Source organism: Acinonyx jubatus, chromosome X (assembly GCF_027475565.1).
Source record: "Acinonyx jubatus isolate Ajub_Pintada_27869175 chromosome X, VMU_Ajub_asm_v1.0, whole genome shotgun sequence".
In the NCBI taxonomy this organism is placed as follows: Eukaryota; Metazoa; Chordata; class Mammalia; order Carnivora; family Felidae; genus Acinonyx; species Acinonyx jubatus.
This window is the reverse complement of record NC_069389.1, coordinates 108,757,267-108,784,511: the sequence shown is the minus strand read 5'-3', so window position 1 is coordinate 108,784,511 and position 27,245 is coordinate 108,757,267. Positions and strand designations below refer to the sequence as shown.

Here is a 27,245-nt window from a genome sequence, read left to right as displayed (position 1 = left end):
CTTCTTTTGGTTCACTGATGCTCTAAGGGAGACCAACTCAGGGGGTGGAAGAGACAGGTCTGGCTGATGCAGGGAACTCCCGTGGGCAGATGACGGGGAATAAGTTTCTATGCACTCATGGAGCAGATTGCAGAGGGCTCAGGATGGCATCCATAGGCCTAGGGAGTCTATGGAGGCTTGGTTGCGGGGACAGGGGTCAAAACCATCTTTTTTAGAAACTTGGCGGTTGGTGGGGGAAGAGTAGGAATTTGGGGGGTACTTTGGAGAACCAAGTCGAAGGTTGTTAACAGTGGTCAAAGAACCAAATTTCAGGATCTGGACTCAGGTGATGGCAGCAGAAATTGTGAGGAAGGAACGTATGTAAGAAGCATTTCCCAGAGATGATGGACAGATCTCAGAAGAAATGGGAGGACAGGGTCAAAGGTAAATAATGCCTTGCTTTCAACCCTGGGTGACTAAAACCTGGGAAATATGGAAAAGGGGATAGGTTTAGAACCACAGGGTCTTCTTGACATGTTCACTATGAGCTGATGGCAGGACAGACAGCCAAGTGGAGATGCCCTGTAGTCAGCTACAGGTGCCTGGGTAAGAAACTGAAGATGGGGAGCCATCGGTGTGGAAGGAATACTTGAGACCACGAACAAGGAAGGCAGTCAAGGGCAAAGAGAATAAACATTAGTAACTCAGAGCCCTTTCTTATTCATACTGTTCCTTTCTTGCACGAACATAAATGCGTTCTGCCTTTGGTTCACTCGCATTCAAGTCCAAAATGTGGCTCTTGGTACTAAGTTTACTGAACTATTTGACCTATGGGGCAGGATATAAATAACAACAACAACAACAAAACAAAAAAACAACTGCCATTAACGATTCATATAATCAGGAGCACATGGTTTAAGCAACAGAACCCCCACTTTTTCTCCCAACATCTGGCACATCAGTACAAAAGCCTTCGTATACCTTTTCTCTGGTTAGGACCCCAGTGGCTGAGTGGGCGGCATCGCTGTTCCTTCTCGGAAATCCACCCTTCCCAGCTTAACTAAGCAAGAAGGAGAAATAGGTATCTGGCTCCGGAAGGGGTCGGGGACTTGGGGAGACTGGGAGATGTGGAGGGAATGAGAATGGTACCATCAGGTAAAGGCACAGGCTGATACATAAAACTCCGTAAAGGTGCTTATGGTGCCTTCCAGCCTTTTCCAAGCCGCTCTGCCTCCCCACAGGTTGTGGATTGGAAGAAAGCAACGGTTACTGTGAAGTATCCCGAATGTCTTTCTTTTCCTTACCAGAAACACATTTGTCAGGAGATTGATAAAGTCAAAGTGGCAAAATCAGATCCTGGCAGCCACTAGAAGGCCAAAGAGTACCCTGTTGCTTTTTCAAGCCTACTGCTTCTCCTATAGGGTCTACTCAGCCCAGACGAACCGTCCTCAAACTCCACCCCCGACATGGACACACTAACCAATCTCAATCCCCACCAACTCCACACGCTGCCAGGGTAGGGGCAGAACTGTGGCCCATCAAAAGCCAAACTGTTTCACAAACGAATGCACTGTGATACTCGCCTAGAAATCGTCAGAAAAAAAATAAAACTAGTGACTCTGGCAGTAATAATGTTCAGTCAGTGAGTGCTTGCTATCGTGCCAAGCACTGCTATACCAAAAACAACCGTAAGTAAGAGCATGACAGTTCTGTCTAAATAACATGGCGCCAGGACATATATCATGACGAGAAAATACAAGTGAGAAGTTATTAAAAGGAATGCTCTCCCATGACTGATAGGAAAAGTAAAGCGGCTCATTACCGAAGCCTCTGGAATAGAGACAGACCCGGGTCACTATTTGGCTGTGTTACCTAACCTCTCTGGGCCCCGGTTTCCTTATCCGTTAAATGGGGATAATAACAGTACCTCTGACTTAGGCTGGTTGGGAAGATAAATAAAATAAGTACCTTATATTCACTGGCACATTGCCCGGTGCATAAGCATTACTCAATAAATGTCAGCTGCTGTTATTAGAAAGCTTTTGTATTATTGTTCATTATTACAAGAAAGTAGTTATATGTCCAATCCTATCTGTAAAAGTCGGATAACACCTTCGACTACAAGGGAGGGTTTTAGAAGGACCCCAAACTATCTATGAAATGTTATATGCAAAATACGTGCCATTCAGTACTTTTGTCCAGACTCAGGATTAAACATTGCTTTTTCTTCCTTAAATGGAAGTCATTACAGTAACAAAAAATAACGTGGTCACTTCTGTAACCCCCATTAGGAGGACTGAGGTTAGAGAAAGTAATAATCATGGGAGTTCTATCGTGTGAACCTAACCCTAACCCCACCCCCCTTTCAATGCTACTGATGACATCCCATGATATAAGACAAGGGCTTGCTAGGGAACATCCAGAAAGTCTTCAATGAGAGCAGCGATACAAACCTCCCTTTGTTTCTTAGGTTTTGTACTATGCCAAGCTAGAGAATTTATCCTTTATCCTACTTTTATTGATGAGTACTGTTCCTAAGAATTCTTGGGCCAAGGAGCTCTCTAAGTCAAATGAGGGCTATGTCACATATTTCTAATAACACTAAAAGCATGGAACATTTCGAGCCACTGGCGAGCACACATTACCAACAGAATTCTGAATTCCCGCATTTACATTAGGAGTTCACACATATATTCTATTGTACTTAGCCTAGGAAAACACTTCTAACCCAACCAGTTAGATCACCAAACTGGCTTTCAATACAAACAAGAATGGGATGCTTTCATATTTTGCCCCAGGGCCAAGGGTTATCAACCCATCAACTCTGAACTGTATGATAACCTTTCATACACAAATGAGTCCATTATGGTGTTAATGTTAAACAGAACTTGAAGAGAAAGGAACTTCCTTGGCAAATAATTTCTAGGATGCGAAAGTCAGAAACATCTTAAGAAAGAATAGAAACTAACACCGCTGTCCAACGGAGGTATAGTGCCTGCCACATATGTCATTTTGTATTTTTAAGTAGCCACATTTTTAAAAACTGAGGTAGGTGAAATTGGTAGTATATTTCACTTAATCCAATATATAAAAAGTATGGTTGCTTAAATTTGTAATTGATCTAAAAGTGGTTAATGAGATGTTTTATACATTTTTGTACCGAGTTTTCAAAATCAAGTGTTTAAATTACATTTAGAGCACATCTTTTTTTTTTTTTTTAATGTTTATTTTTGAGAGAGAGAGAGAGAGAGAGAGAGAGAGAGCGCGAGCTGGGGAGGGGCAGAGAGAGAGAGGGAGACACAGAATCCGAAGCAGGCTCCAGGCTCCGAGCTGCCAGCACAGAGCCCCACTCGGGGCTCCAATTCATGTACCGTGAGATCGTGACCTGAGCCGAAGTGGACGCTTAACTGACTGAGTCACCCAGGCGTCCCACAGTTACAGCACATCTCGATTCAGGCAAGTCACCTTTCAAGTGCTCAAAAACCACATGTGGCCAGTGGGTACTGTTCTTAACAGGGTAAATATAGCCAATCTAAAACATGAATGGTATATTTGAAGAGCTGTGCCTACTCTCACCAACACCTCAGCCCTTCACCCTCATCACTGGAGCCTTTATAATGTCGCCCCCCGCCCCCACCATCCCTGAGTTGTGAAAAAGAAGGGGGAAGGAGGTGTTTTTAACAAATCACCTTGGAAACCCAAATCCATTTCCCCCGTGGAAACAATAACAAACACAATAGTTCTCTGGCTAACTGACATTAAGGGTTAAGAAGGCTTTCCTGGGGAGGAAGGTCTGGGAACCTAATCACCATTTAGAACATCATATCCAGGAGATAGTGTGGTCCAGCTCACAGAAAGTACTCACACGAAGGGACTGCCTGGATCCCTCATTTACACTCTCGGTGAAAGGGAACCAGAGGCCATGTTTACAAAGAATTCTTCATTTAAGAACTTAAGCCAGTGGGGTCCCGTCTTCATACCTGTCGCTCCCCCCCATACAGAGGGTCCTTCGACCCTGGCCTTCTCTGGGAAGCGCATCTCTCCCTGAGTCGTGGGAACTGCCGCCATGTTTGACCACTCCGTGCACCTAAGAACCCTGTCTCATGAGCCGTTCTGATTATCTTCTCGAAGCACAGGCAAACGGAGGACAATATCTGCCCTGGCCTGACATGCGCCCTGCCCTTCTGCCATCCCGTCCACCCTGATCCCAACCTCCAGGCCAAAAGCTCTCACGCGATCAGCACTGATGCAAAACGAGGCAATTGCAACTCCATTTTGGGGGTCGCCTCCCCCTTTCCTTCTGCCCACTCCTTAGCCCACCTCAATGCAGGCCACTGCGAATACGCAAACAAATGTACAGACAGCAAGCTTTTGCCTCACCTCTCTTCAAATCCACTTCACAGCTCTTCATCCCAGGAAAAACGTACAAACTCTAGCTCAGAGGTTTCAAAGCCCTTTTGTGGTCTCGTCTCGGCCAGTTACAATCCTGACTGGATGAACTGAATTCACACTGCTGTGTCCTGCCCACCCTCCTCCCTCACTTCCAATGTGTTGGTTAAGAGTCCACCGTTCCTCGGGCGCCTGGGTGGCACAGACAGCTAAGCGTCTGACTCCTGATCTCAGCTCAGGTCATGATCTCACAGTTCAAGAGTTCAAGCCCCACATCGGGCTCTGTGTTGACGGTGTGGAGCCTGCTTGGGATTCTCTCTCTCCTTCTCTCTGACCCTCCCCCGCTTGTGCTCTGTCTCTCTCTTTCAAAATAAATAAGCAAACTTAAAAAAAAAAAGAGTCCACTGTTCTTGACACACCCCATACCTGAATCCACTTTTTCCAGTCACCTTTTTCCAATGTCCATTCTCAAGAACTTTGATGACTAGGACTGCGTCTTTTACTCTGCTGGTCTCCCCCTGGGCCCGGACTTTCTGGCCTATGTCATAGGCCCCTGTAACAGACCTGGTCCAGAGAGGGTGCTCAGTGAACATATGGCAAATGAACAGCTAGACTGCTACAGTAGCAATCCACTGGCAGACTTCTCTTCAGGAAACACCATTTTGATCATATCACCACAGTGGTGACAAAGGTCAGACCAACAGTTACCTGCAGGAAGGAAGGGATCACAGGAAGAAGCATTTTCTGAGTTGACGGAAATGTTCTGTATCTTGGTCTGGGGTGGAGGTTACATGAACGTATAAAGGTGTAAAAATGCATTGAGTTGTTAAGATTGCTGTGTTTTAGTATATCAGTTCTACTTCAACAAAGAAAGGGGATGCATATACATTGGTCTTGTAAAAAATACAATTCTGCTACATTTCTTTTTGTCTATTTACTGAGTACCTGCTAAAATCTAGGCACTCCCTTAAGTGCTCAGGGTTCAGATAGAAGTTCACGTATGTGCCCTTGAAAGAACTCACATTAGGGAGGCCAACATGAACACCGGGAATCACCACATGACACGCTAATTGCTATAGTGAAGGTCTGGACAGTGTCAGGGGATCACAGTGGGAGTTGTCACACTGCTGGGAGTATGGGTGGGGCAGAGGGGCAGAATGACTTTTGAGAATGTAGGATCAAGAGTTGAGGCACGTCAGGTCCACAAGTGTGTCCCCGGCACAGGGAACAACATATGCGATGGCACAGAAGCAAGAGGCATAGTAAGTCTGGGGAAGACAGCCTTCTCGCTGTGGCCAGAGGCTGAGGTCTAGGAGAAGGGAAAGGAGTGGAAAGACACAGTTGAGAAGGTGAGCTAGGGTCACGGAAGCCTTGGAGGAGTCTGGCTTTTACTCTGAAATGTACTGGGGGAACCACTGAAGGATTTTAGGAGGGGGGTGACTTTATTTTACTTTTAAGAATGACCGATTTAGGGGCACCTGGATGGCTCAGTTGGCTGAGCATCCGACTCTTGATTTCAGCTCAGGTCATGAGCTCAGGGTCCATGAGTTTGAGCCCAGAGTTCGCCTCTGTACTGACATCGTGGAGCCTGCCTGGGGTTCTCTCTCTCTCTCTCTCTCTCTCTCTCTCTCTCTCTCTCTCTCCCCCCCCCCCGCCCCTCTCGCGCGCGCTCTCTCTCTCAAAATGAAATAAACTTAAAGAAAAAAAAGAACGACCAACTGGTGGCAATGAGGGGGAGGAATCAGTGAGGGGCAAGACCAGACCAGAAGCAGGGAAACCAGTGGAGTGGCTGTTGCAAAAGCAGTCCAGGTGAGGAAGGACCAAGGGTGAAACAAGGGAGAAGCAGGTAAGAATGAATGGCTAGAGGAGAGATTTGGGGGTACAGAACACACATGACTCTACAATTCTGCCAGCACACCCCGTCACCTGGCAGCGGGTGCCCAGTCTGGAGACAGCACTTACTCCCCTGGCCAGAGATCTAGTCTTTTATCGAAAACTTTGCTTGTGGTTTTTTTTTTTTTTTTTTGAAGAAATATTTCATTCACTGCAAAACAACCAGCAGAGGTTCAGATAGAGTGGCATATATGAGTGATGAAGGGTTATTTGTATAGGCTTTTCACTAAAGTTCTAATTCCTGGTATAAGGGAAAAAAGTGCTACCACTCATGGTACCTCACTCTTAAAATTTAAATCATAGGTTGGACAAAAGTCTGTAAGCATTTACTTCGTAGGTATGTGTGCATAACTGACATATTGTTATATTAGTTTCACGTATACAACACACGGATGTGATATTTGTATATATTGCGGAATGATCACCACATTAAACCTGGTTAACATCCACTGCCATGTGTAGCCACAAAATGGTTTTCTTTTTTTCCTATGATGAGAACTTTTAAGAGTTACTCCCTTGGCAACTTTCAAATATGCAACACAGTATTTTAACTATCATCACCATGCCATACATTACAAAAAAAAAATCCCCATGACTTATTTATTTTATAACTGGAAGGCTGTACCTTTTGAGCCCTTCAGTCATTCTGCCCACCTCCCACTTCCCGCCTCTGGCAACCGCCGATCTGTTTTCTGTACCTGTGAGCTTGTGTGTTGTTTTCGTTTTTTGTTTAGATTCCACATATAAGTGAGATCAGATAGTATTTGTCTTCCTCTGTCTGACTTACGTCACTTAGCATGATCCATGGTTTGCAAATGGCAAGATCTCCTTCTTTTGTGCAGCTGGATAATATAGGTATCACTATTTCTTCATCCATTTATCCATCAATGGACACTGATGTTGCTTCCATATCTTAGCTATTGTAAATAATGCTGCGATAAACACAGGGGCCTGGGGGTGCAGGTATCTTTTTGAATCAGTGTTTTTATTTTGAGATAAATACCCAGAAGCAGAATTGCTGGAGCATAGGGTAGTTCTATTTTTAATTTTTTGAGGAACCTCCACACTTTTCCAGAGTGGCTGCACCAGTTTGCATTCCCACCCATAGCACACAAGGGTGCCCTTTTTTCCACATCCTCGCCAACACCTGCTATCTCTTATCTTTTTGAAGACAGTCATTCTGACTCGCATGAGGTGAGACCTCATTGTGGTCTTGATTTGCATTTCCTTGATGCTTAATGACCTTGAGCATCTTTTCATGCACCTGTTGGCCATCTCTAGGTCTTCTTTGGAAAAAACGTCTATTCAGATCCTCTGCCCATTTGTAAATCAGATTGGTATTTTGCTACTGCGTTGGAGGAGTTCTTTACAGATTTTGGATATTAACCTCTATCAGATACATACGTGATGGGCAAATATTTTCTCCCATTCAGTAGGTTGCCTTTTCATTTTGTTAATGGTTCTCCTCCCTTTTCTAATTTCAAAATAACTATCATCGCATGCTTTGAAGGGCCAGTGAGGAAGGTGAAAAGGAAGCTAGGTCAGGGGAGACACAATTCATCATAAAAGTCAATGCACCGCCTTTGTGGCATTTCGCGTGTAGAGTGCACCCTCTACTCTCATGTTGCTCTCACAGGCCGTGTGGCTACTGTTTCACCCAAAAGCACTTCCTTAGCTTCCAACCACAGTGAAAGGCTCCCCTAAAGGTCACTCTTCTGTCCAAATAAGGCCCATAAAATACACTTGTGGGCATATGAAAAAGTTATGCGTTCGTTAAAATACCAATAAATGCTGGGAACACAGGTCATTTAAAAAGCCCAAGTTTAGGGGCGCCTGGGTGGCTCAGTCGGCTCAGGTCGTGATCTCACGGTTCATGGGTTCGAGCCCCGCGTCGGGCTCTGTGCTGACAGCTCAGAGCCTGGAGCCTGCTTCGGATTCCGTGTCTCCCTCTCTCTCTGCCCCTCCCCTGCTCGCACTCTGTCTCTCTCTGTCTCTCAAAAATAAATAAATGTAAAAGAAAAATTGTTTAAAAAGCCCAAGTTTACTTCCTAAATCTGTAAGCCAAAATACTGCCTTTGCTGATACATGTTGATAAAGGCATACAGATACCAGTAAACACAACTAGCTACAGGATGTGAAAAAAAGCAACACTCAAGGGAAAGTTTCACTTTTTCAAATGCTCTATGTTTTCAAATTACAGACTTGGGCTAGTTCTTTGAAACATCTCTTCCTATTTATATATATATAAAAAAAACACTTCTGCCCACTATTTACACATGTGTTTCAGCTATTTCTAGAAAAGTGACTCAGGTTTATATTAAAAAAGCATTTCCTTCAATAAAAAAGATATCATTTTAAGAAAGTCACTTCAAACATCAAACTATTTTGAATATTTATTATGTTCCCCAGTCTCATGGTTCACTTTCTTCTTGGTGCCCTCAATTTGCTGGGAGCTGGTAGTACCCACAGGCTTACCTCAGCTATCTTTCACTGAATAAAAGGAAATTGTGATTCATGGCAAAACAACACACACAAGGCAGCGGAACCTCAGCCAAAACTATTAGGAACTAGTATGCAAAACAAAGCCCACTTTAAAAAAAATTTTTTTACTGTTTATTTATTTTTTTTGAGAGAGAGAGACAGGGAGTGGGTGGAAGAGGGGCAGAGACAGAGGGGAAACACAGAATCCGAAGCGGGCTCCAGGCTGTGAGCTGTCAGCACAGAGCCCGACACGGGGCTCGAACCCACGAACCCAGAGATCACGACCTGAGCTGAAGTCAGACCCTTAACCAACTAAGCCACCCAGATGCCCCTAAAGCCCACTTTTTAAAATCATGTATTAGTCTTATATGGATATACTCGAAATTTTAAACATTAAACAGGGTTTCATCCCAGCTGTGTAGATACCGTTGTATGAAAGTAGTGTTAAGCCTTGTGACACTATGTATAAAACGTGTCTACAAAGCAAAGCTTGAAACAGATGTAGCCCAAAATGCTTGCATTCCACATGCTTTCTATATGGTCCCCAAATCAAACCGAATTCCATCCACGCCAGACTGCAAGTAACAGGTATGACGAATTTTAAAAGAGCACATAGCCATCCCTAAGTGCAGTAAGAATCCACTAAGCCCTACGTGAAATACTATATTCATGTACACAACAGTATACATCAGAGAAAAATTCCAGTCACTGTAACTTTTGACAAGATTTATTGTCAGAGCCTGTAAGTGGATATACTGGGAAGAGTTCCACGCCTATTAGAAAAAAAAAAAAAAACACCCTCCCAAATGCACAACTCATGCCTGTTTACACCACCAACAGCCCTGAATCTTCCAGTAGCACACACACACACACACACACACACACACAAAAATCGTTCGGCAGTGTCTGGAGCTGGATATAACCAAGACCTGAGAAATAAGTAGTTATTTTGAGAAGAGATAAACAATGACCCTCCAACTGGAGAGCAATTGAGAAATACAGTTCACACTATTCTGCAGAAAAATAAGCTACCAGCAAAGCCCTATGTAACATCACTTGGCTGAAGGGACCCAGACTCTTAACGGAGAGTGAAGTTTTGAGTAGGGACCAAGATGCCTGCTGACAATCAAAGAAAGACCAATTTGATAATCGGTGTGACAGAAAACAGACCTTTCTGGCTCCCAGCTATTAGCTAATGAAAGACTCAACTAACTTTTAAGAAAAATTCACCAGATGTTCTAAAATTTCAGGCCTTCCCAAATGCCTAGATCCTAAAAGCCAAAGAACAAATAGTTACCACATGCTGAGGGGAGGGGTGGGGGAGGCAGAGGACTGGCTGAGGAGACCCAGAAAAAGAAAATGCTACCAAAGATGTACATCGTTAGTGATTCAGGTACGGACAGCAACATGACGAGAACATCATTAAGATAACTAACCGGTAACCATTTTCTAGCGCATGTAAGTATCATGTGAGATTAAAATGAAAAACCTGAGCAAACCTCTGAAAAGCATCAAGACTAAATCATAAGCTAACTAATGATCGTTAATTAAAAGTATTACACAGGGTGCCTTCTCCTATCCCATCTACAGAAGAAAACAAAGATCAAATTCAACTTGGAAGGATGCTTTTTTTCTAAAGGGGAAAAAATGTGATATATAACATGGCAGGATTAAGAGAGCGGAGAGATGAAATTTCCACTAAAGACAAAGTCCAACTTTCCCCCTCTGTTCATAGAACTATCTGGAGCCTCTAAAATACCATGGATAAGTTACACAGCCACTAAAAATTTTAAGTATGAAGACTATGTGGCAACCCAGAATAATTCATGGGACAAAACAGGTGGGAAAAGCAGGACATAAAGTAACATGTATATACCATGATAAAGATGCTAGGTAAAAAGATGTCACCATGGTTGGGGGGGGGGGGGCTGTGGGATGGGGTGGGAAGGTGAGACTTTCTTTTTCCTTTCCAAAGATTCTGTAAATATTGCCACGAAATGTTTCTAGATCAAAAACAACAACACTTTTAAATGGCAAGTCTTGGCATTTCAGAAAAATGTTAAGTAAGTTATCCTTTAAAGAAAAAAAAAGCCACACGGCTTTGTGGCTTATCCTTTTTCCTCGTTCAAATTAAGGGGAATTTCAAATGGCCACCCTACAAATGGTGGGTTCTTATCTGTATTAGTACTCAAAGGGTGTGGACTTTCAGACTTAGGACGTACAAACATCTGCTTTTCTATGTGGAAAAAAAATGGTCACACCCTTTTGGGAAACTGACATTTTTTAAAAGCTTGTGGCATTTTGGAAGCGGTCTACTTGCTGCAGTTTTTAACACAGATAAATCACAAACTGAGAACAAAGCCCCCAAACCAGAACAGTTTGAAGGGGAACCTAATAATCAAACTGTGAACCCAAGCTACGAGTTACAAAATTAAAGCCTCCCTTTGGCCATATTTCTGAAGGCACGCTCTCTCTGGCCAACTCTTCAGTTTGGTAGGTTCCATTCTTTTAAACACTTCCCTCGGCTGAAACGGATTACAACATGTCCCGACTGCAGCTCCCCAGCACAATTAAGATAATTCTGAGAAAAAGAAGGCGTCTAGCAAAAGACGTCAAGGATTATGGTAATATATTTTTGAAATTTCAACATGCTAGCAGGACTCTCATGCAGGTTGACTTAATAGTCTGAGTTCTAGTTTATCGGGCCACTGCAGGCAAGGCAGTTCTTTATCTCCTCACCATTAGGAACATGAATTAACTACCCCACGGAGGTTAAATCCTCCCTACTTTTCGCCTGTAGGTCAGAATCCCGTGGATCGAATCATCGAATTGGACTACAGCAGCCTCGCGCAGTCGAGTCCTCCCCCTTCCTTCCTTTCTTCTCCCCGGACAAATCCCTGCGTGGCTAACAGCAACCTAATTTAGGATGTAAATAGGTAGGCCAGGTCCTTAAAAAGCTCGGGCCCCCAGTGAGTTCCGATCCGCACGTCCCCGCCCCAGCCCGTCGCGGCTTCGGCGGAGTCTGCAAGGAAACACTAACAGTCGCCAAGGTGCCCGAGAGCGGGCTGGAGCGGACCGATCCAGGGGGAGAAATGAGAAGTTTCTCCGGGTCTAGGGTGGGGGAGGCTAGCTCCGCGGGCAGATCTGCCATCGGGTGGGGCGGGGTAGAGACCACAGACGTGCACGGGCTCCGGCTCCACTCCGAAGGCCGGCGGCTGGCTCTGCCACGCTCTCAGCAGGAAGGGGAGGGGAGCGGGAGGAAGAAGGGGGAGGGCGGGGGGGAGGGGAGGGGCGGGCAGAGGAGGGGGGGAGGGGGAGGAGGCTGGGCCGGGAGGAGGAGGAGCCGGCGCCGGGAGAGCCCGCGCGCCGGACCCGCAGCACCTCTGGGCGGAGTCGCCCAGCCCGCTCGGCCCCGGGGCCGCCGCCGCCGCTCCCGGTGCGCCCCGAGGGGGCGGGCCCATCCCGCAACCTCCCTCCCGGTGTCGGGTCTTCCTTCCCCTCCCCTCCCTCCCCTCCCTCCTTTCCATCTCAGCAGCGCCCTCAGTCTCCCTCTCTGGCTCATACAAAAGCAAAATGTCCGCCATGTTCCGAGGCCGCTGCGGTCGGCGCCGCCGCCGGCTCGGCCTCCCCGCCGTTCGTCCCGCGGCCGCCCCTCCGGCGTCCCCCGGCCCCGGCCCCGGGCGCCGCCGCCGCTCCGCCCGCCTTCCGCGCGCCCCCCCCCCCTCCCCGCCCGCTGGGCCCGCGCGCCCCTCCGGGCGCCGCAGCACCGCCTCGGGCGGGGGCAGGGGCGGCAGCCCCGGGGAGCCTGGCTCCCACTTCCCGCCCGCCCACTCCCTCGGTGGCCCCTTTACCTTGATGCAGTACGGGGGTTCGTCGTAGGTGACCAGCATGTACCTGTCTCCGCGGCTGGCCGGGTCCCGGGCGCGCAGCTGCGGGACGAGGGATGACGGAGGGGGCCGCGAAGGGAAGGAGGGAGGAGGGGGCGATACAGACGTTACAGAAGCACCTAGATCCACCACCACCCCCATCCCTCGGGAGCTCTCCCCAGCTCTCCCCTCCCCTCCCTTTACCTTCAAGAATAACTCCACAGCGCCTTTGGCAATGTCCAAATAGGAGGTGCCCAGGTCAGTGCGCTGGTTCATAGAGGCGGACGTGTCTATGAGGAACAGCAGGATGGGCATCTTCCCCCGCACCCCTGGCTCCGCTGCCCACTCTCCTGGCCCTCTTGCCCTCACTGCCGCGGACTGCCACCCGAACCCTCAACTCTCGCAGAGGCAGGGTGCAAGGAGCAAGAGGAAAAGGGGGAGACGGGACGGGACGGATGGAACTGCTCCTGGCCTCCTCTTTCTGCAGCCCCACCTCCTCTCCCTCCAAGGGAACTTGAAAGTGGGAGCGTGTGTAGCCCTCGGGGCCCTCCCCCTTTCCCCTCCCCTGCCACCACTACTGCCGCCGCCGCCGCCGCCGCCGCAGGGACTACTGCCCAAGCATCCGTCCACGCTCACTCAAGCGCTCGCCCCAGACTGAGAGCTGTCTCTGTTCACCGACACACAACTTCTGTCCGCTCACCTACCATGGGCACCATGTGACCAGAAACCACGCCATTGGCTGCCAATTATGTGGTATTTGCATATTCATTAGATGACAGGGCAAGGGGCGGGACTTGGGCGAACCCTGGGAGTTGAAGTTTGAACCCAAGCAGGGGGTAAGTGAGGGGAGATGTTAAGGACCCTCCTTTAAACGACTTGGAAGCCGTTAGGATACTTAGGGTGGTTTGGATGGATATTCTCTTGCTCTTCAAACACGATGGCTCGAAAGGAAGAGTGAATTTGAGCAACAGTTGCGCAGCACTACAGAAGCAGATGCTTGGACAGGCTGCACAGAAAACGCTCTGCTAACTGCAATCGATCAATCCTGCCAGTGGCTAAGACCAAAACATTTCAGAAGCAGCAAACTTCTTTCCTGGCAAGACGTACTCGCATTCCTTTCGATGCCTCCCCACTCTTGATCAGTATTTGTAAGGCGGTTGCTGGCCTTGCATTCCACATATATCTACTTAGAAAGAAAACTAAAGCTTGGAACAAAGACGGTTACCTAAACTGGCCTTTTGTATCTACAAGCTTCTTCAGTTTCATTGAGCTTTTCAAGTATTGGCCTGCCTGTGATAATTCTACCCATGGTTGTGCCTGCTACAGCCTTTACACATGGGAGGTTTCCCACCCTAGGTTCTGATTCAACTCTCACTTATTGAGCACCTACGATGTGCCGGGCACCCACGTTGGCTTTATTTAATCTTTGAAATAATTGGGCTAGATGGCATTATATTTGACTTCCAGTAAAGGAAAGTGCAGCTTGCTAGAATTAGGGTAACACTGAGGGATATTCTCAAGTCTGGTTCCATGGAGAGGCTCAGTAGAGGGCCAACCGTTCTCGGCTGACTACTTGGTGTAACACAACTTTTAAATATGGAGGTGTGATCCCAGCAGTATGCTATGCATAACATGGAGTCCTGAGCTTCAATGAGCTTACAATTCATATGTGCTTTGTAATGTAATACATACATATGCACACACGCACATGTATACATATATAGTACATGCATACACATTCAATAACATTTTCAGAAAAAAATAAGATTTCAGAAGAGGCGCCATGGCAGCATTTGAACCAGAGACAAACAAGCAATGCAAATAAAGAGTGCAATGAAAGCAATGGTCTAGTGGTCTGGAAGTTCGGAAGGTTTCATGGAAGGGGCACAGAGGCAGAAGGGAGGGATTCTGGGTTGGAAGGAATAGGGTGAACAAAAATTCAAACCAGTAACAGTTATATGCATGGGGCGTTCCAGGCCAGTCTGGTGGGATACACCTGGTGGGAATTAATGAGGAAATCAGGATGAAAAAGGCACTAGAAGCTTCCATTTCCATTCTGATACAAATATGGTTAGAGAAGGGCAAGGTTCACATGGGCCAACGAGCTGAAAGTGCAGGCCTGGTTGGGGCACTGGTGTGTTAGTTTTCTACTGCTGTGTAACAAATGAGCACAGAGTCAGCAGCTCAAAACGACATACATATTTATTACCTCACTGTTGCCATGAATCAGGGGTCTGGGCATGGAGCGGCTAGATTCTCTGCTCAGTCTCAAAGGCTGCAATCAGGACGTCGGCCAGGCTGTGTTTTCATCTGGAGACTCGACTGGGAAGGAATCAGCTTCCAAGGTCAGTCAGCGTGTTGGCAGAATTCATTTCCTTGAGGCTGTCCACAGCATGGCTATCTGCTTGCTCAGGGCCATCAGGGAAACTGCTTGCTCCCATCTGCTGAGATGGAGCCTTATATGACATAACTTAATCTTGAGTGACACCCATTACCTTTGCCGTATTCGATTGACTAGAAGGAAGTCACAGGTCTCATCCACACTTAAGGACAGAAGATTATACAGGAAGTAACATCGGGGGGTGGACATCATGGGAGTCATCTAAGAATTCTGCCTAACATTAGGTGGGGGTGGGATTATTACCTAGAAACAAACTTTCCCTGGCTCACAGCTTTTGCTAAAGTCAACTCCAAGTACTAATATGCCACTTTCATTCCATGAGATCAATGCATGGGGATGATTGGTTGATTTGGTTGAAGATGTACAAGATTTCCTATCAGGAGTTTATATCATATATATATATGTATATATATATATATATGATCATAATATATATAGGAAATATATATATGATATATATATTATATCAAGATTTCCTATTAGGAGTGTATATAATATTATATATATTATATAATAATATATAATATATATAATTTAATAATATGTAATAATTTAATATATGTCATATAATATACATAAAAATACCATTTGTGAATTGAGGCAGATCACACTCCCTATTTATGCATTTATATCTATATAGAATACTTATTTATAGTAATAAATATAATAAATATTTAATTATAAACATTTATATTATATTATATTATATTATATTATATTATATTATATTATATTATAGATGGTAGGTAGGTAGATAGAGGTATGCCCCAGTTCACAAATGGCATTTTGAGATGACATAAAAAAAATCTTTATACTTTCCTCCCAACTTTTCTACAATGAGTGCCCTACTTTTATAATCAGAAAAGAGATTATGTTACAAAATTGCATACAAAGTATTCAAAACAATCCCTCCAAGGTGAATACTATTGAAACAGTTTTCAAGACGGCTTCAGCAGTATTCCAGAAGCACACATGGTTTCAGTCAGGCAGTGCTCCCTGTGTTGAGGGCAGGCGGGCCCCTCAGGACCATCCTTAGGATGTGCTCCCCATGCAGGTAAATGCCTTTTCATGGTTTTTTTCCCCCATAACAGGGCATGTTATTGATCTTTCTCGGCATAAGGACAAATGGAATTGAAATGATATAAATATAGAATCTGAAATAGATCTGTGTCTCATTATAAAACTATAAAAGTGACGATATATAAAAAAATAGCCATCTAGTGGATTTATTGGCTTCTTCAGATCGCACCAAACCCCAAGCCCACAGCATACAACCTCTCTTCTTCACTTCCTGGAGGAAAGTAAACCTTGTATTGTGCTTGAGTGTGCATATATACCTCTTTATTGCATTTCTCTGGCACACATCAACACTGAACCCCTCAGAGCACTTCCTTTTTACATCTTTTTCCACTCTGGACCACCAGTCCCCTCTGTTATAGGTTAAGTTGTGCTTTGGCTTTGCCTCCTACTGGAAGGTACTCTCCTGGAGAGCAGGTAGAGCCTATAACCAGTGCCTGGTGCAAAGAGCCTGCTCAGCAAATGGTTGTTGAAAGGAATTGCTCGCGGCACTATTTTTCGTTGTCTTCCTGGGTGCTGCTTTCCTTGGGTTCCCAGCCTGCCTTGTTGGCCCCTGCCTGCCACCCCCCCACCCCCGCTTAAGCAGGATGGCTCCCTGTCTCTTTGGGGTTTGAGCACCACTGGGCTTCTTCAGGCCGAGCCCCTGAGCTGATGATCCCCACCACGCCCCACAAAAACAAAATAAAACAAAACAAAAACAAAACCCTGCTGCTTCCCTGTGGTTCTACTCATGCTTCCTTCCAAAATGACTCTTCTTTGGGCCACTGCTCACTGTTTACCGCCCCCCCCCCCCCAACCAAACCCTGTGCCTGACTGCTTTCCCATTTCAGGCCCATTTTCACTGCCAGGCCTCTGGCCAGGTAACAGGATTCTTTGTTCTTTGCAGCTCTATGCCCTGCACTGACCGTCCTGTCTTCTTTCTGGTTTCCTCATGCTTTTTGAACTCGTGAGCTCTTGAAAATAGTTTCCTCTTTCCTCTTCATGTCTCTGCCCTTTATCTGCTTTTCTTTCACCGGTAGCTTCTAAGTCAATTTGCTTTAATACTTCACCATACTCCCCGATTCCAGATCTGTCTACCTTATGGCTGGGGTTAGCAGACATCTCTCAGGAAAAAGTTCCTACCAAGCACTGCCCTCCTGGCCTTCATTCCCTTCACCACAAATGTTAGCATGCTTTGTCCCACGTTTACACTCCCTGGCATTGGCCGTGGTGGGATATTTTGGTGACAGCTGGTTTGACTTCTCACTTCCCAAAAATGTGTGACCCCCCTGCCTTTAAGTGGACCCCGATCACTGCATGTTAACAAAAAGACCCGACTTAACCTGATTGTTCCCCCTTCCGGAGTCGCCTGTCGTGGCTCGGAGGGGAGTAAAATTTGTCTGGCTTCTGCAGCACCTGCTGCCTCCTCAGCCTTGCAGTCTGGCTTCTCTTCCCAGCACTCTTTGGAAACCGCTCCGATGTCCCCCAGGGCCAGCTCCTGGCCAGATCCCATGGTCTGGTCTAGATTTCCTTTGTTGAAGGCAGAGCTATCTGTCACTGGCCATTCTGAGCTCTCCCTCCCCACCTTTTCTTTCATCACCTGCCACTTCTCTGGGCGTCTTCCTTACCGTTTGGACTATTTGCTTTCGACTCCTCTGACTCCTAAACTTACATTCTGTCTCAGTGTGTGACTACCTCTTTTCCCTCTCCTACTGTTCCACAAGAGACTTTGCCATGCCCATGGTCAGTATCCATTTAGTCATTCTTTTTTTTTCCTCCAAATATTTCTTGGGTGCACCTGCTATGTGACAGGCAATATCTTGGTGAGGGGCGCCTGGGTGGCTCCGTGGGTTAAGCATCCGACTCTTGATTTTGGCTCAGGTCATGATCTCACCGTTTGTGAGTTCAAGCCCCGCGTTGGGCTCTGTGCTGTCGGGGCGGAGCCTGCTTTGGATTCTCTCTCTCCCTCTGTTTCTCTCTGCCCCTGCCCCACTCACAAGCGCATGTGCTGTCTCTCAAAATAAATAAATAAACTTAAAAAGCAAAGGGAGAGAGAATACTTTAGTGGACAAGGGAACTGGTGTATTATAATGGTTGAGAGCTTGGATTTGGGGGTTCAAATCCCAGCTCTGCCCATTGCTAGCTCTATGACCTTGGGCAAGTTCCTTGACCTCTCTCTGCCTCAGCTACCTTGTCTGTATAATGGTAATAACAGTATTGCCTCATCGGACTGTTATGAGGATCAGAGGAATTAATATTTGCAAAGAGTTTCTAGAGGTGCTTAGCACAGAGTCAGCTCTATGTCAGTGTTAAACCAAAGCAAGAACAGATATCGTCCGTGGCCATGGAGATCATATTCTATTGGGGAAAATAATTAAAAGAGTAGATGCAGTGGGAAGTGCTGTGAGAGAGGCAATGCATTGTGTTATGGGGACACTGGGGAGGAGCATATGCTCTGCAGGGTGTGGAGAGGTCAAGGGCACACACAGAGAAGGTCTCCTGAGGAGATGACTTTGAAGCTGTCACTCAAGAGGAACGAAGGGGGTAGCCTGGTGAAGGAGGGCTGGTGCAGGTGAGGCATGGCTCCAGGAGACGAGGGACAGTGTTCTAGACAGGGAATGGTGAGGTGGGCAAGATTCTGAGAGACATTAAAAGAGACCTAGTAGATGAGCACTGGGTGTTGTATGGAAACCAATTTGACAATAAACTATATTTAAAAAGAGAGAGAGAGAGAGAAAGAGAGAGAGACAGAGAGACACCTAGTAGAGGGGCACCTGGGTGGCTCAGTCAGTTAAGCGTCTGACTCTTGACTTCAGCTCAGCTCACGGTCTTGTGGTTCGTGGGTTCGAGCCCCATATCAGGTTCTGTGCTGATAGCGTGGAGCCTGCTTGGGATTCTCTCTCTCTCTCTCTCTCTCTCTCTCTGGCCCTCCTCCACCAGATAAATAAATAAATAAACTTAAAAAGAAAAAGGAGACCCAGTAGAAAAAGGAAAGTTCTGTATTAAAGGGGAGGGAGGGCAGAGGAGCAGGATGGGCACAGAGGTGAGCAGGGGCCACACCATGAGCGCCTAGTAGGCCCTGCTAGGGAGGGACTTTTATTCTGGGGGCAGTAAAGGACCACTGAAGAATTATTTGGGTAATATCAGTCCATCTTCAGCATAGACAGTGGGTTAGGTGCGGGCAAACATGGAACCCAGAAGACAAATTAGGAGTCTCTTTGTTTATTCTGAGTGAGCCAGGTTGTCATGTTAACAAGGGGATGAAGGGAAGTGCATGGGTGCCAGGGACCCTTAGGTGGTAGGACAGTCAGGTGTTAACCCTTGATTGAATGTGGGTGTGAGGCAAGGGAAGGAGCTGAGGAGGACCAGTACCCTGGCTTGGGCAACAGGGCAACTGCGGGGCCACACGCATATTGGGGGGTGGCTCATGCAACAAATGTTTATTAAGCATCTACTACGCATCGGACATTGTTCCAGGAGCTGGAGAAACACCTGTGAACAAGACAGGCTGAGCTCTCTGCCCTCAGGAATGGAGGATAAGTAAACAAGCAAATATCTAGTGCGGGAGATGGTGACAAGTGCTACGGAGAAAATAAAGGAAGGAGACCCAAGTATAAAAGAAGTCGGAGGTAAGCTGGCCGGGTAAAGTATAAGAATAAGCCTCCAAGGGACGAGAAGCCACCCCGTTCTTGCAGAGTTGGGGGGAACACATCAGACTTATGGGTGCGTCGTTACTTAAGCGCGAACTATGTGCAAAGCAAGGTGCTTGGCGCTTTGCACACCTAATTTCAGGGCGAGAGTCCTGTGAGGTGAGGCCTGTTCATCCCATTGTGCCGGGGCCGGAAACTGCAGGCCCTCAGATGCTCAGCTGCCTGAGCCCGGAGCCCCAGCTCTCCTTCCCCACTTGGCAGGAACATTAGCGGGATGAGAGGGTACGTGCAGGTGCCTGAGAGCCCACCCCCAGATTCGAGGCAGCCCAGCAGGAATCAGCTCACCAGCAGGATGCAGAGGGGCCTGAGAGAGGAGGGCGTGAGTGGTCCACCAGCCCCAGGCGGCACCACGGGCCCGTAGACTGCCATCTCATCCCCCGGGGTAGGCCTTGGATAACCCATCCTGCGAGGTGGTGTGGGACCTGGGTTTGCTGTGATCTGCCTGCTGGCGGCTGTTGATTTACCTGTGCCCAGGGAACCTTCTTTGTGAAACCTGATAGGAGGAGGACTGGTGAGGTAACCCGAGGGGTGTGAGATCCAGGACGGTGCCACCCGTGGGCGGCAAATTGCCCAGCACAGGGGCCGAGCACTATCCTTTTTAGCTGCTCCTTTCTGCCCTGAGCTCAGACACAGCGAGTTGTATGGACATTTATAGACCTGGTTACCCTGAGAGGTGGTGCAGGCTAAAAATAAAAATAGCTGGTGATGAAATTTGGCCCAGAGCAGCCCCTGGACAAGGTCCCCAGAGGTTTTTGCCACTTGGGCAACTTCCTGTCACCAGTCGGGGTGCAGGAGGCTCTGGGCTGAGGTCCTGGGATCCCAGTGTTTCCCCTTCATATCTTCTGCTGTGCTCGCCTCCTTCCTCCTCACTGCCCTGAGGCCACTGCCCCATTCCCCATCGTGTGGAGCCTCAGTCAGACACCCACAAGGCAAGAACACCGGCACTCTGTGGCGCTCCAGGGGTGTACGTCAAACGCAGAATGATTCCAAGCACAGCAGCAGGGAAACCGGCCTTGGCCTTGGCCTTGGCGTGTCTGGCCTCTGGCAACCTGGAGCCCTTTTCCTCTGCCTTCCCCCACATCCACCAGGTCACTGAGTACCCAGGAGCCTTTATCTTGTAGGTATTACTCAAATTCATCTCCCTCCTTATCCCTGGATTCAGGCCCTTTGCGTCTGAGTTGCCAATGGCACTGACATAACTTCAGTTTCTCTTTGTACGTCCAAGCAGGATTAGTGCTGTGACAAACTCTCCCACAGCTTACACCGAGCCACAGCTGCTAAAAAAAAAAAAAAATCACTTCTCTTCCTGTGAAAACATAGATTTCATCATCTTTCCCTCTTCACCTTAACGCTGTTGTTTTTTTGAGTTTTTTTAAATGTTTATTTATTTTTGAGAGAGAAAGAGAGACAGAGCATGAGTGGGGGAGGGGCAGAGAGAGAGGGAGACACAGAAGCAGGCTCCAGGCCCCGAGCTGTCAGCACAGAGCCCGACGCGGGGCTCAAACTCATGGACAGCGAGATCATGACCTGAGCTGAATGCTTAACTGACTGAGCCGCCCAGGCGCCCCTTCAACTGAAAATGGAAAGCCAAACATTTATAGACAGAATCTCCATGAGGCCACCCAGGCACCTCAACACTGTTGTTTTTTAAAGTGACAACATTTAAACCATGTTAGAACATATTCTTTAAAATGTGACAATAGGGGGGCCTGGGTGGCTCAGTTGGTTGAGCATCCAACTCAGGTCATGATCTCACGGGTTCGTGGGATTGAGCCCCATGTCAGGCTCTGTGCTGACAGTGTGGAACCCACTTGGGATTCTCTCTTTCTCTCTCTCTGCCCCTCCTCTGTGCACGAGCGCACACTTTCTCTCAAAATAAATAAACTTAAAGAATTTTTAATGAGTAAAAAAAATTAAAAATTAAATGTGACAATACTAGTTCAGTATTTGTACTTAGGGGTGGGGAGAAACCCTTCAGCTAGTTTATTTGTCATAATCACTTAATTTGTCACAAATATATTAACTAGATTTCCCACTCTCCCTCCTACTACATGGGGACGGAAAAGCTCTTGACAGCAGGGCTGGCTGGCTGAGCACCATCACCTTAAGAAGCCACTTACCTGGTGTTCAATTCACGAGCTATTTATTTAGGCCTGCTTCACCTGGCACTCTGCCAAGCGCCTGGGGCAAAAAGATGAATTGATGTGGTTCCTGCCTTGGTGTCTATCCGTAGGGGAAGTCTAGTTATGTAAGCAGATACTTTCAGTACCTGGTAAATGCTGAGCTCTGGGGAGAGTCTCACAGGGTTCTATGTGAGCACAGAAGGGTAGGGTGTAGTCAGCTAGTTATCAGGGAAAGCCCCCTGGAGGAGGTGATACCAGTGAAGAAAACAAGAGGCAGTCGTATCCCAGGATAAAGGACTAGTACGAGCCAGAGTCTGAGGGCTTGAAACAGATTAACGTGCACGATGGCCTTTGCTGGTGCCCTGCCCCAAGTCCCCACAGCTGCTGTGAATGTGGGCTGCTAAAAGCTCACAAGTTCTCTCCCTTCTCTGGAAAATTGCCCTGAGGTGTGAGAGCTGCCTTGGTCCAGAGGTCAGGCACCATGCCACGTGGGCAGCCTGCCTGCCTGCCTCCCCTCCTCCAACCTGCAGCCAATGACTGATGGACACAGTTCCCTTGCCTTAGAATGGGATCACTTTGTGGTATCAAACATCCTTCATAGGGATCTGGGATCTGGCCAAAGCTAGACTCCAAATGGGACCACATCCTTCCCCAGCTCCGTTCCCTGCTCCAGGGGACATCCCTTATTCCCTTCTTCCTGGGAGCTCTCCCTCAGTAAATTACAAGCACCCAGATCCTTGTCTCAGGCTCTGCTTCTAGGGAACCCGACCTGAGATGGTGTGCTTGATGAACTTCTAGAAATTTGGCCTATCTTGTATTTAAGGTATGAATCTAGGAATAATTGGAAGATTAAACCAGATTAAACCCAAGAATTAGGCAAGAGCCAGATCATAGAGAACCTTGTATGCTGTGTTCAAGACCTTTGAGTCTTTTTTATTCTTACATTAAGCCTTTTATATTAGACTACAGCACTCTTCCTCAAATTATGCCTCCCACTTTGATGACATAGCCTCCCCACATTCACTGACTATTCATTTAGGCCAAGGCATAGGGGACTACCGGAGTCCTTAGCTAAATACAGATCTCTCTGAAAGTGATAATCCATTGAGACATTAATAGTGTAATTCACCTTAAGGTATGATGTAGGTGTGAGAGATTGTATTTTCCAAAGATAGTCACACCTATGGATCTTGCTCATGTGCTCTTACCATGTGGCTAACTTTCTTCCCAAAGTGAGGTCTGTCTGTTCTTCCTGCCCTTGAATCTGGGGATAAGGGCTTGAGACTGCACTGGCCAATGGCATGCAGTGGAGGCAGTGCCGGGGGACGTCCAAAGCAAGGTCACAAAGGCAATATGGCTTCCACCTGGGCCCTTCTTTCTCTCTTGCTCTCTTTCTGTCAGGATGCTCATTCTTGGAACTCAGCCACCATGCTGTGGGGAAGCCAGGCCACCTGAACAGGCCATAAGTTGGCATTCTGGTTGATACCAGCATCAATCTTCAGACACTCGAGTGAGAGAAACATCAGATGACTCCAGCCCCCATATTCTGGATCTTCCAGCAGAGGGCACAGATGTCATGGGGCAGAAACGAGTTTTCCTCATTGTGCCTAGTCTGAATTCCTGACCCACAGAAACCATACAGATGCCACATGATTATTGTTATCTTAAGTCACTAAGTTTTGGAGGAACTTATTTTGCTGCAATAGAGAACTGGTACACTTGTCTAGACTCTGCAGTTACGATAGCACCTTTAAAATTCTTCCTTTAGCTTCCCTATCCAGGGAACTGGTATCCCCAGGTTCTTTCAGTGACTGAGCTCTCAGTTTGCATATAATTAGTCATTAAGTCCTGTAGATTTTCCTCTATAGAGTATGTCTGCCATCGGTCCTTTCTCTTGGTGCTTGTCTCTCTCCAGATTAAAGCCCTGCCTGAATCATGTTCAAATGTCTCCAGAACTGCCAACTTTCACAAAAGCACAACTTCCAGATGGAATTGTACAGTTCCAGCTGCAATTTATATATTCCATATATATATATGTACATATATATATATGTACACATACACACACATAAATTACACTTTGCTTGTTCATTGTAATAAATTTAGATTTGTTACAATACAGATGTATTTTTTAAAAAATGAACATCTCACTCACCAAAGGGAATTACCGTTAACATTTGCTATGTTCTATTGCAGACATTTTTCTAGGGGTGTGTGTGTGTGTGTATAAAAATGTATATGTTATATACACATACACAATAGATATGTTTCAGAAACATTTTTTTTACAAAACTAAGATCACAGCACACACGATGTTCTGCAATTTTGCTTTTTTTTTTTTTGGCAATTTTGCTTTTTTACCTAACATTACTTCCTGCTTCTCTTTTCATGACAGCACATGTGGACCTGCTTCATTCATTTTAAGAGTTACACAGTATATTGCACCATCATTTATTTAACCATTTCCTTGTTGAAAAACATTTGGTTGTTTCTACATTTTGCTACCAACTAGTGCTGCAATGGGTACCGTTGTGCAAATGTCCTGATGCCCTTGTGCCATTTCTGTAGAAGTGGTTGGAGTCCTGGAAATGTGACCACTGGATCGTAAGGTGTTGAAAATTTAAATATTTTTTACAGTTTTTTTAAGAGAGAGAGAGAGAGAGAGAGAGTGAGTGCAAGGGTGGGGGAGAGGGGCAGAGGGAGAAAGAGAGAGAATCCTGAGTGGGCTCCATGCTCACACATGCAGGACTCCATCCCACAACTCTGGGATCATGACCTGAGCTGAAATCAAGAGTCAGATGCTCAACCCGCTGAGCTACCCAAGCGCCTCGACAATTTAAATATTGATAGGCAATGCAAGATTGTCCTAATGGGGTTGGACCAATTGTCATCCACATGACACTTTAGCCAAAACAGGGTACTATTAAGGTTTGCTAATCTTTGCCCTATACAGTCATTAATATGGACAAGGTAGCTCTTGAAAGCACTGTCAGGAGAGGGTGTTCACCAAAGTAAGGGGAAAAGACAGAAGGCACAGTGTAATTCCATTTTGTGTGCATGCAGAAAGTGTCTGAAGTATATGTAACACAGCATTAACAGAAGTTCCTTCTGGGAAGTAGGCGAGTCTGTGGAGAGCTTTAATTTTTTTCCCTTATAGTTAAAAACAATTCTGTTTAATACTGTCAGGAAAGATCTTTTCCATTTTGAGAAACACTGCATAAATAATGTAAATGTTAGAAACGTGCTACGCATGGCTGAAAGAAAAAAGGAACAAGACGGGGAAACAATGAGCAAGCAGTTAGAAATCTACAGTTGACATCAATTCCCTTCTGCGAACTGTGGGAACCGACTACAGAGACATAATTAGACTCAACATCAAATGGGCTTTATAAATACACAGCCCGTATCCCATTGTTTAACATAGCTCACGTGTAAGGGCGCTGAATGGTTCTTTGGCAAACGTGTGGTAAATCAAAATTCTCATTAAATTAACTCTATTCTAATAAGCTGCTGAAACAATGAAACATTTGGAAAATAACAATCCTCAATTAAAAGAGAATAAACCTTCAGTGGCTTCCCTTCACTTAAGATGCTGTTTTTTTTCATTGTGGTGAGCACAGCATAATATATAGATTTGTCCAATCAGTATGTTGTGCACCTGAAACTAATGTAACATTCTGTGTTAACTGTACTTCAGTTTAAAAAAAGAAAACAAAAACTTTTAATCAAAAAGAAATCTTTATTCGAAAAAAAAAAAACCCAAAAGATGGTGTTTCCCAACCTTACTTGCATGTCAAAATCATTCCAGGTATTTTAAAAGAACAGATATTTAGAGGCACCTGGGTGGCTCCGTCTGTTGAGCATCCGACTTTGACTCGGGTCATGATCTCACGGTTCGTGGGTTCGAGCCCCACATCAGGCTCTGTGCTGACAGCTCAGAGCCTGGAGCCTGCTTCAGATTCTGTGTCTCTCTCTCTCTCTGCCCCTCTGTCATTTCTCCATTTCTCTCTGCCCCTCCCCTGCTCTCTCTCTCAAAAATAAATAAACATTGAAAAATTTTTTTGGAAAAAAAAAAAAGAAAGTACAAATGTTGCACCTGGACGTTTACAAATTTCCATGACTCCTGGCAGCATTTGTAACTCAGTGTGAGGCATGATGCTGCTTTGTTCCAGTTGTTGGACCATTCAGGATATCACCTAGGAGGAATTTGTTTTAATCAAGGTAGAATTCACATACCATAAACTGCATCGTTTTGAAGAGTGCCATTCATGGGTGATGGGCATTGAGGAGGGCACTTGGGATGAACACTGGGTGTTGTCTGGAAGCCAATTTGATGATAAATTATATTTTAAAAATAAAAAAAAATCAAGAGTGCCCTTCAGTGGCATTTAGCATTTTCACAAAATCATGCAACCATCATCACTGTCTTATTCGAGAACATTTTATCATGCCCAAAAGGAAACCCCATGGCCATTAGCAGGCACTTCCCATTTCCTCCCAATACTACCAGCCCTGGCCACCACTAATCTAAGTTCTGCCTCTATGGATTTGCCTGTTTTGGACATGTCATATAAATGGAATCATAATATGTGGGTGGCCCTTTGCATCTGACTTCTTTCACTTTACATAATGTACTTCATTCGTTTCCATGGCTGAATACTGTTCCATTATGTGGGTATGACACCTTTTGATTCTCCATTCTTCAGTTGATGCATGTAGGGGTTATTTGCACTTTTTGGCAATTATGAACAAGGTCTGGGGAGCTTTTAAAGCTACAAAATTTCCGGGGCTCACCTCAGACCAATGGAAAGAAAGTACCGGAGCGGTGGGGGATAGGTGGTGGCTGAACATTTTTGTTTTAAAAAGATCGAACTCACTGGACTAGCCTAAGGAGAAGCCAGAGTTGAGAATCACTACAGAGATATCCCTAAGGGAGTGATCTTAAAATGTAGTCCCTGAAGCTGCAGTATTGGCACGGACTTGTCAGGCGCATTTCCAACCCCCATCCCACATTTAGCCAATCTTAATATCTGGGGAATGTGCACAGCAAATCGTGCTTTTAGCAAGCCCTCCAGGCAATTCTTTTTTTTTTTTATTTTTTTAAATGTTTACTTATTTTTGATAGAGAGAGGGAGAGAATGAAAGCGAGCACAAACAGAATAGGGGAAGAGAGTGACGGAGCCACAGAACCCGAAGCAGGCTCCAGGCTCTGAACTGTCAGCACAGAGCCCGACGCGGGTCTCGAACTCACGAGCTGCGAGGTCATGACCTGAGCTGAAGTCCGCTGCTTAACCGGCTGAGCCACCCAGGAGCACCCAGCCAGTTCTGATGCAGGCTCAAGTCTGAG

The 27,245-nt window shown here is 46.2% G+C and overlaps 1 protein-coding gene across 12 annotated transcripts in view; it reads right to left on the bottom strand.

Annotated features, from left to right (window-relative positions):
• The window catches only part of INTS6L (integrator complex subunit 6 like), a 55,990-nt gene extending 42,692 nt beyond the window's left edge, over nt 1-13,298 (bottom strand). For 4 of the 12 annotated variants that reach the window (XR_008289867.1, XM_027054844.2, XM_027054849.2 and 1 more), the window contains exons 1-2: nt 12,813-13,224; nt 12,594-12,671 (exon numbers count right to left, since the gene is read on the bottom strand). Coding sequence is in view for 10 of the 12 variants with exons in the window: in XM_027054844.2 (XP_026910645.2) it covers nt 12,594-12,671; nt 12,813-12,923 (189 nt within the window). In the remaining 2 variants the exon portion in view is untranslated. The other 8 variants (XM_027054840.2, XM_027054851.2, XM_027054843.2 and 5 more) reach the window with 8 other exon arrangements.
• Nucleotides 13,299-27,245: the final 13,947 nt, after the last annotated feature.